Genomic DNA, 10,618 nt, shown 5'->3' with positions numbered 1-10,618 from the left:
AGCATGAGAGACTTGTCTCGAATGGAAGTATAGAATATAAATCATACAGAAAACTGAATGCTGAAAAACTTTTTTAATGAGTTACTGCAGGCAATCTCTCAGACAATTTTTTTTTAAAAGATGGAACAGATTTCAGAATCTTCACAAAACATGTCCTTTAACAGAACAAGTCAGTGTAGCATGACACAATGTACAGACTGCTCCAAATCACTGTCAGTTTGACTAACACCACAGCTCAAAACAAAACAGTGATAGATCGATGCCAATCAATCTATCTGTATTTCCCACTCACACATTCATCAATCCATCCATATGACATACATAGCAATGTCACACTCTGATGCTCAGCATCCAAATATTTCCTGATCACAGAGGACAGCGTGTTCGGAGATGGATTGTCTTGACTAGTTCAATCAGGTTACACAAATAAGATTATGGGCGACAACTTCACACTACTTGTCTGTGTTTGGTAGACCAATTCATTGGAAGCAACACTATTGAGTCTAAAAATGTAGTCTTTTGTAAAATTGTGACTAGATGACACAATGTTTTCACAGGTTAAGGGGCAGGACACAAACAATTCATTTTGGTACACATATCAATACAAATATTTGAAATGCATATCATTTCCCGACAATATGGAATAGTACTAGTATTCTCTCCTCCCCACGTGGTTAAACTGTGTCTTTACATAGAAATCGTGCCATCAATATGGGGCATAGCTATCTTTTCAAAAAGTGTAAAGAAATGACCTTGCACTCATCGTGTTAACGTTTATTTAATGTCTAGTCGCACAACTAAACATTAGGAATATATACCATTTCATGTGGATCAAACTCCTGACACATTCCTAGAGAGCTCCATATCAAAACAGCAAGACTTTGGGAACTAGTGCAACAGGGAAGAGGCCTGGTCTCATGGGACAAGGCAGGCACAGAGTAGAACTGATAGAATTCAAATACTCCACACAAGAGTCATGGCAGATAGTTTAAGGCTGTTTGAAGTGACAGATTCGCAAAATAAAGCTCAGATGCCGGGGTCCCATTGCTCGAGAAGGGTGCGAACAGCTTTCGCTGTCGTTTAGAAGCCAGCCTATCCCAGCCACGTGCTGTCGGTTCAGATGACAATGGGATTGAGTCGAAACTCTGCAGTGTTCTGGCTTTTGCCCCAGGGCAGGCCCAAGAGAGCAGCAGAAATGTCGTCACGACTGTTTTAGGCGCTTCCTGGGCAAGCCGAAGTGGGGGCACTGTGCCGACGCAAGCGCACGGAAAGCCTCCGCCACTAAGTGAGGATGAGACTGGATCATTGACTTCCAGCCTGCGGTCTCCATTATGTCCGTGGCATGACTGTCAGGAGAGGGTGAAGACATTTCAGTATTAGCACAAGACATTAAAAATCGAGAGGCTCAATTCAATGGTGCATACGGGAGATTCAAGCAACTCTATTTATACGAAAGGCCGTTTTCCTCCAAGTGAGCATGCACTAATGCAGGAGTTATTGCCATTCTGAAGAGTACGATCAGCAGGGCGCCGGGGATCTATAATAGAGACTTTGTGATATGTTTATAATGCAGAAATGTTCCCTTCCTTGATGTTTCAGACAGTCAGAGTCTATTAATAACCGGTATCAGGAGATATGCGGGCTGTGGATACCAGCCAAGCAGCTCGGCTGCCCAGAAACTAAAACAATGAATTCTAATGCATCTAAGAGTGCAGATAAGAGCTTGGTATTAATCTTGTGTCACACATATCAGCTAATTACATACTTGCTATTCCAGTTTTTCCCATCTTTACAGCCCAGCTGTCGGAGGACACTGCACCTATGGATAAGATAGAAGAAAAACACTCTCATTCTCAGGCTGGTAAACAGCCGTGGCAGCAGGAATTTATCAAGCAGAGTTTCTTTGGCGGCGCTTGCCTGTTGATAAAATCTATGGCCTGTGCTTTGAGCTGCTCGGCGCTGTGCAAGTCGGCCAGGATGAGGGTGTCTGCCACGTTTTCAACCGAGAGGCTGTTGCAAAGGGCTTCCTCACACATGACCTTTAAGCGCTCCAGAGCGTACTGAGAGAATGACACACATGACTTACACAGAACAAAACTCAAAGGTTTTTGATGCCATTTTAAGCATTAGCTCACCCAGAACTGACTATTCTGGAATCATTTATTCACCCTCATGTTGTTCCAAACCTGTATAACTTTCTTCCATCTATGAAACAATAAATAATACATTTGTGTAATCATGTAGGTCTGTGCGATATAGCTAAAAAAATCATCACGATATGTTTCATATCGTTCGGTATCGATAATTATTGACATATTGGTTTTAGCAGTCAAAAATGAAAAAATGTACAAAAAATATTTTCTTTATGTCTTATATTAAGATAATTAAGCATTAAAGCATTAAAGAAACTCAGGAACTTAAAATGTTACAAAATGTGTGCAATGTAAAAATTTAAACGTAGAACAATCAAGGCGAACTTTGAGGTAAATCAACATCTGTAATAAGTAGGGGGTGTAACGGTTCACAAAATTCACAGTTCGATACAACACAGTGCTGTCACGGTTAGGTACATTTTCGATACAGCAAAAAGAAGAAATGCCAAAGAAATTTCCTTGATTTAAAAATAAAATGATTAAAAGAAAAATTATTTTTTAAATAAGTGTGACTTTTCCTACATCTTGAAACTTAGTTTTATAAATGGGGGTAATCTTTGAAGGATAAAAAAAAGTATGTTTAGGTCATCACATTAAAAATAACATTTAAATATGATAACATTTGATTTTTGAAGTGATGGAAAAAGATGTGACGTACTTGAAATAATTGTACTATTCCTACCAAACTTCCATGGTTACCTTACAGTTACTACATTAAATCCATGGTGAATGTAGCAGATCTTCACCATGCCTGTATGCCTACAGAGAGACAAGGTCTCAGGTGCACATTTGAATGGAAATATTGAGCGCTATATCGAAAAATTTTTATATCGTTACCGACAATGGTGTACCGTCGATAAATACCGATACCGTTTTATCGCCCAGTCCGTACTGGTCAAAATTCTGAAGCTTTCAAGCTTCAAAAAAGAAAAAGCTCCACTAAAGTATCACCGAAATAGTCCATATGACTAGATTGAGACAGAGCAAATTCTTCATTCCCTGTAAATCTCAATGTTCGCCCTAGCTCACCATGATGCATTCATGAAAGTACTAGTGATGCTTAAATTGTTCTTTTGAGTTTGATCTTCTTCAGTAAATCACTTGGCTTTAGTGATCAGAACATTTTTTTTCCCACAGAAGAAAGTCATATGGGTTTGAAACAACTTGAGGGTGAGTACATGACAGTTTCACTTCTGGTTGAACTATTCTTTTACACAAACTGTTCATTTTTTTAATCTTCTGCCATGCTCACAAAAAAGGTAACCTATATAATTTAAAAAAACCCATCTATACATATATAGATATACACTACAGGTCAAAAGTATTGTTGCAGTAAGATTTTTTAACTATCTTATGATCACAATAAAAAAAATACAATAAAAACAGTAACATTGTGAAATATTACAATTTAAATAACTGTTTTCTATTTGAATGTTTTAAAATGTAATTTATTCTGACTCCATACTTTTGAATGGTAGTGTATGTTTAATATATGCATTAAACATTATCTCAAGTTTTCATAAAACACCGACTTACTTTATCAGCTGCGGCTAATAAACTATCAGCCATTTTCTCTAAATTTGGTGCTTTTCCTGTGTATATGAAGCCCATCATTTCTTTAAAAACATCTGGTTCAACATCGCTGATGTCCACTCGATTCTGGAAACAAAGAAAACAAAGCAGCTTATGAACTCATACGCCGTATTACGGCAAAAGTATCTGAAACTATATTGCTATTGCAATATAAGAAGTGCATCAAATGCATACCTTTTTACTCTCCTCCATTTCATGTTCAAACATGGCATTAAAGACCGGTGATCTCGCTGTCAAAAAAGCAATAAATCTGTCAGTCACATTTTATGAGCATCTCTCGATGCTCACAGTCAAAAACAATTGACACAAGTGTCCAGTTTTTTATTAAATTATTCCAGACCTGTGAATCTACACAGGCAAAAAGAAACCAAAAGGCAGAAGTCACATTCATGAACCCAGTCGTCCTTTGAGGACATTAGTAGTGGATCACACTCTGGATTTTCAATGATGAATCTAAAACTGTCATATTGAAGAATTACAACCTCAGAAAAAAATAAATAAATACTGTCAAGGTCACACAAACTGTCTCCCGACACACATACACAACCCCTCAGAAGGGTGGGTGCTGCTGAGCTAGCGTCGCTGGGATGAGAGGAGAACATGGAGGTGATGTCGTCAGCAGGGCTGGGGGTCTGGATTAGACTCACCTGCCAGGATGGATTTGTGGGCTTTGAACTCCTGCCCTCCCACATATAGAGTGCAGTCCGTGAAGCGTGAGCATTCCCACAAGTTACCCAGGTCATCAGACAGCTGGCACTCCGGAACCTTCAACATGTTCATGTTGGACTGTCCGGAGATGTTCACGGAGTCCTGGACAACACTTACCTAATTAACACATATCAAATTTCTAGTCAAATTAAACCACTTGGTCTGGTAATGCAATGTGATGTACTGAAATGCCTTCACACTGTCCTCTTATATTTTATTATAACAATTTTTAAAGGAACACTCCACTTTATTTGGAAATAGGCTCATTTTCCAACTCCCCTAGAGTTAAACAGTTGAGTTTTACCGTTTTCGAATCCATTCAGCCAATCTCTGGGTCTGGCGGTAGCACTTTTAGCATAGCTTAGCATAGATAGATCATTGAATCAGATTAGACGAAGAGTCAAGTTTTAAATATTGAAACTCTTGGGAAAATGAGCCTATTTCCAAAAAAAGTGGAGTATTCCTTTAAACATGTTACTTGGCAGTATTCATTTACTTCTCAGAACCCAGTAAAAGCAATAGAGCACCCAAGGTAGCGTGTTATGGTGAATTTGACTGCAAACATATCAAAGCTATGTCATCCAAGTGCTACACTGCTCCAAGGAATTGTTTCGAGCAAACTATTTCTTTAATTATGTGATTGCAACAGCAATGGAGATTGGGCAGGGAAAATGCAGCTCCTATTAAGTACTAATTGACTAAGTGCTCCTATTTATACTTTCTCTGTATACAATGTTGACAAACTCATTTAGAGTACTAGCAACCTAGCCTGCTACGAAAATATTTCAGAGTGTTGATAAAAATGAAGGTGAATGCAAGAAAAAGAAAAAAACACTTTCATGCAAAATGAAAAACAACTGCAGTTATCGGAAACACAGCTGATGAAAGCATCCTGCAGTTTTTTAATAGTTTTTCTGGCAATAATCATCTACAGAAACTGTCCAATTAATGAGGGAAAACATTATCTGCAATTTGCATTTAGTTTCAACTTTGCCTTGTGATATTGCCAATTTCCCTGCAAATATTAAACCCTGCAGCAGATCTCAACAGGCATGTCGGCTATTTTTCAAGCAAGACTCATAATTGTGTTACAGTAAATTCATTTGACAACCCATTTCATTTGCCGCTCTAGGTGATGTCTCTATCCTGCTACGTTCTGAAGAGAAGGGTGATCTGTCAGACTGCTACTAGCATATTCTACAAACGGATCAGAGCGTGCAGGAAATTCAATCTGCAATCTACTTGCAGGAGAAAAGCCTAAAATTTTGCAAGTTCCACATTTCCATGTTTTGTAAATTACCCCAATGACCACAAAAGTGAAAGAAACTACTGTAGAAACTACAAATGAGAAGAAAACATGTCAAGCAAATTGGATATAAATATATCTAAAAGGAGAATTTGTTTCAAATCTTGTTAAAAAAGCAAGTGTCAAGTTCAAGACATTTAATCCTTGAATTCATATGAATTTTTCTTGAATTGTTGATTTCACTTATATCATTGAAAAATGCTGACAGCATTGCAATGATAGGTTGTTTTGTGCAGATTTTAGATATCCAAGATTCATGCAAAACATTTTTTGTAAGTACATCTATGTTTTAGATTTACATCACTAAAAAAAATACAATTTTAAAAAGATTAATCAGGTGCGACTGACCCAAACCAATACTTTCATGCATGGAGGTCTGAATTCAGATTATGAAGTAAATGCATACTTGCCTCACAAAATAATGTGAGTTTATCATCTGGTAGCAGCCCATTTGCTTCATCGAGCAGAAAATCTCTCCTAATAAATTTTTTGAAGCCCCAGTCTTTGCCTTGGACAAACCGATAGGCTCTTTGGCTTTCTGCATTTGGAAGTTAAGTTAGAGTTAAGTTAGAGCACCAAAAGCAATCAGCTGATACCGAATAACAACAACAACAAAAAAAATCTAAGAAAGTTCTTACCCATAGCTTTTGTCTCCTCCCGTTTAGCGTTCAGTAAAGAAAATTTGAACTTGGCTCTGACTTCACTTTTTGGGCAACTAACTAATAGCAAATATAGCGATAGATAATCTTTACTTTCATCATCGAGTCCCTTCGGATTGACCCGCAGGCACCTGAAGATAGACAAAGATGCAGAGTGATTGAGATTATGAGCTTGAGATTATGAGCATGAAAGTATTATAACACACACAAACACATTAATTGGGCTCCTCACCATTTCATCTTATCATTAGGCCCTGATGAGAAGGTAGAGCTCTTTAAAACTTCACCCATCTCTTCTCGACAGAAGCTGAAGTTGTTTATGGTCCACATGTAGGAAAATTTCACTACCTTGACCTACAAGATCACCAAAGATTGCCATCAGTGAAAATTGAGAACTGTCAACACACATACCAATGTGCAGTCATTCCTAGTCAACAGCACATCGAATGCTATGAGAACACATGCACTTCCTGTAGCTTCAAACGTTTTTACCAACATCTGATTCACTTCCTAAGCAACTACATAGCTCCTATTCAACTTTGCATTGCATTAGCCTGAGGTTAAGTCTTACAGAGACAAATTTCCGATGGTATCATTTTACCGTATCTGATAAACCAGCATGACTACATTATGATGACTGCTTGAGTTTCATTATCACTTGCACACTAAAGTGTCATTCTATCTACTTTAATGCACTGATTAGCCTTCATTAGATCAAACTGTGCACAGCGCCGTAACAAGCAAGAGATCAAAACATCTGCATTTGCTTAAGCTGACATTTCACTTGTCTTGTCATTTCACTTGCACTTGTCATTTCAGTCATTCAAATAAAAAATGGTCAAATTTCTGGACACATTTATTTGTATAGCGCTTTTCGCAATACATATTTGTTTCAAAGCAGCTTTGCAGAAAATCATGATGTTAACGCTTGTACTATCTTTATGCCTGACACCATATGTCCTAACCAGAAGCCATGCCATAAGATTCCAGCGATAAGCATTTTGTCTGTCCACAACAGACGCGACAACGACCAGATGCAAAATAAATGAATAATTAATATAATAATCACTGCCAATCAGAATAAGGTGGGGGCTGGTTCTCTCTGCAATCGCAATGAAATGGACACCATTTTAACTAAAAATACTGAGATAACCTTTGCCATTGAATAAACTTGTTTGATTACATTGAGTTGACAGTTGAAAAAATCTGATTAACATGGAAAACACACCTTTTACCGGGTGTTGCAGTGCCACGTCTGGTTAGGAGTCGAACATGGTTAGGTATAGTCGCATTTAGCAGATTAGAGCCAGACGATAATATAGTTCATTCATATTTTGAAATGATACAAGCGATAAAGTAGTTGAGATATGCTTTAGTATATATTGCCCTGCGTGAATATACTGCATGTACACGGATAAATTTGGATATACTATATGTCCAACTTTAGGCTATATAAACTGCAGGGGGATAATATAATTGCAATTTGCTGATTTTTTTTAATATACTGAATAATTACTGAACTTAAATATACGAGCTTGATAAAAATGCTAATTTTAGAAGAAAATTTCAGATGGCAATTAGAGGCTTTTGCATCTGAAGTCCTCATATAGATAGATAGATAGATAGATAGATAGATAGATAGATAGATAGATAGATAGATAGATAGATAACTTCTGTGCAATAATACAGTCTACATTATGAGATGATATAAACAGGGGTGCACATAACTGCATGGTAAAAATAAATGATGTGCAGCAGAAAACTTGGAGGGCAGTGCTTTTGAGAACACATTCAAACGGTTTTAAACGCGGTAGAAGAACCGAAAATCGGGACTTGTGCACTGTTATTTGTGCGCACAGCAGCACACACACACTAAAAGAGAGAGAGAGGCGTGTTTCAGACAGCGCTTGAACACAGAATTGATTCCTCTTTACTTGCGCTTGAATTAACACATACACACAAGAAACACCTGGATATACACAATTAAGCAGCTAATAGCTATATAAATGGCTTCCAAAGTTCTTCAGCATAGACTGTACATGATCGCTTGAGCAGTGAGTCCATCTCACCTGGGTATAGCACCAGCTCTCTGCCACAGGCCCACTGGACATCTCCCCTGGAGGAGGAGGGGTTGGGACCCCTGACATCGCCAGCTCACTCCCCACTACAAGAAGCGCTGACGGTCCCAAAGCTTTCACCACTTGACCTTTATGGAAACAGAGCAAAGACATCATATAAGAAAAATAAACGGCAGCAATTTCTGCCTCTCTTCCTGACCTGAAAATAACAAATCTTTGACTTTGCCATCAGCAAGCCATTTTGTGGTCAAATGAGAGTCATTGCAAACCCCAACTCAGGGCACAAAATCTATCAAAAGTGGAGGAAGGAAATGAAAGAATGAGCTTTATGAGAACCTATAACACCGGAAGCGTGCAATATCACAATCCAGTCTGTAGTGTGACAACATAACCACAAAAATATGTTTTAAATCCATGAAAATGCTTACGAGAAACCATCACTCTAAATATAGCTGTGCTTGATGAGAAACATCAGAATCAGTAAAGTCCAATGTAGTGACTAAATGGCTTGTTGGCACAGGCCTGATAGGCAGGTCTGAACTTGCCCTTGTTGACAAGGTACAGTCAAGGGCACATTAGTTGCATTTTGGCAAACCAACGGACAAACCCACCTATATTTCACTCTTGACCAAACTATTTTGACTTTACAGAACCAAATTCAAGTTGAAATAATGACTGCACAACACCCTCCAACTCACCTAAGCCTTAGTAAATATCTTGAAATTCATTTCTTGATGCCATTGTACACATGTATCAGGTAAACACTGCAGAAACAAGCTTAAGCTTTACTGTGACATTACAGCATGATCCAAAGGCTCCTCATCCCAACCTGTAAATATAAATAAATACATATCTTTCATACAATAAACTTTGCCATTTTAATCCACTCATAAGCATTTATCAGGCACTAAGTAAAATAAGATCAGAACATCATCATGATATTATTTAAACTGAAATAATCACATTTTATAGAAAATAAAGAATAAATCATATCCAACATCCACAGCTATATGGTTTTTGAATAGGATTAATTTAACTCTATTGGACTGTCTGTAAACTTGATTATGCTTTTTACTATTTAACTTCAGTTGAGCGAGTTCAAATCCGGATTGACTGCTCCTAAAATTGAGCTGACAACCAATTTAACTCGGGCCAATAAAATTAAAATGTTTAGAACACGAATTTCAGTTTTTTTGTTCTCTGTTTTGGGCTTCTGTTTTTAAAATGTCAGATTGTGTTCTGGGCTTGGTCAATGTGGGAAAAAGAAACTGGTTAGCCTTGATGCAAACACCAAATCTAATTAAAATCAATGTGTGGTCAGCGATTGTTTAATTCTAAATTAGCTAAATATCATTACCAGAAAACCTAATGTCTAAATGAAGCAATATTGTCTTACACGGACAAAAGGAATCAAGTCTTTTGTTTGAGCTAGTCAGATTCTTGTCGGCTAGTTGGCTATGTTGTTAGCAAGCTAAACTATATCCACAACATTGACAAAAGTAGATCAGTTAAAGCACAAACCTTTCCTCGCCATTCTGTAAATACTGTTAAATTCAAGGTTCGGTGGGTCCTTGTGGATCTGCTAAGTTTAATCGCCACTATTTAAGATTGAAGTGTATTTGTGTCTTTTCAAAAGCAGCCCATCACAGTAGCTTGCAGTGTGTGCTGCTTATCCTGCCAATGAAGGAAGCGAAAGCACAGGAGTGTGAGCAGACAGGGCCGCGCTCAACTCAATTCTGTGGCTGTACGTAGTTCCGCCAACCGGGGGCGCGCCTTGGCTAAATAATTACAGATATGTCGATTAAAGACAGGAAGCAGGGATATTACGAATTTATAGTATATATCGTTGCATAAGAAACATAAAAAAATAAAATAAAATAAAAGCAGGTGATTGGATAGAATTTACATTTGGGTCATATCTGTCCAATCAGCTGCTGGTAAAAAATTAAGTCAATAATTTTCATTTACGTCACTGCTATTGCTAGACGGCATAGCGGCACAATTTGCCAAAATAAAGTACGAAAGTGGAGCACAAAATCGGAAAATACAAAGGTTAAAAGAACAACGTGACTAAATATTGAACAAATGCTTAAATTGACTGGATACTTCAAGGTAGGGGTG

General features: G+C 37.8%; 1 protein-coding gene across 2 annotated transcripts; it reads right to left on the bottom strand.

Moving 5' to 3' along the window:
• Nucleotides 1–762: 762 nt before the first annotated feature.
• spopla (speckle type BTB/POZ protein like a) lies at nt 763–10,251 on the bottom strand. Of its 2 annotated transcripts, XM_079617519.1 has the most exons (12): nt 10,019–10,251; nt 9,196–9,326; nt 8,489–8,625; nt 6,652–6,773; nt 6,399–6,550; nt 6,171–6,298; nt 4,394–4,571; nt 3,921–3,976; nt 3,690–3,812; nt 1,918–2,060; nt 1,766–1,819; nt 763–1,346 (listed from the first exon to the last, which is right to left on the bottom strand). In XM_079617519.1, the coding sequence occupies exons 3-12, from the start codon at nt 8,564–8,566 to the stop codon at nt 1,202–1,204; spliced, it is 1,179 nt and encodes a 392-aa protein (XP_079473645.1). In that variant the 5' UTR covers nt 8,567–8,625; nt 9,196–9,326; nt 10,019–10,251; the 3' UTR covers nt 763–1,201. The 2 variants fall into 2 exon arrangements, with proteins under 2 accessions (XP_079473645.1, XP_079473644.1); XM_079617518.1 differs by lacking the exon at nt 9,196–9,326 and having other exon boundaries at nt 10,019–10,219.
• Between the last annotated feature and the right edge of the window lie 367 nt (nt 10,252–10,618).

Source organism: Phoxinus phoxinus, assembly GCF_949152265.1.
Source record: "Phoxinus phoxinus genome assembly, chromosome: 7".
Lineage (NCBI taxonomy): Eukaryota > Metazoa > Chordata > Actinopteri > Cypriniformes > Leuciscidae > Phoxinus > Phoxinus phoxinus.
The sequence above is the reverse complement of the archived record's forward strand: the minus strand, read 5'-3'. Positions and strand labels throughout refer to the sequence as shown.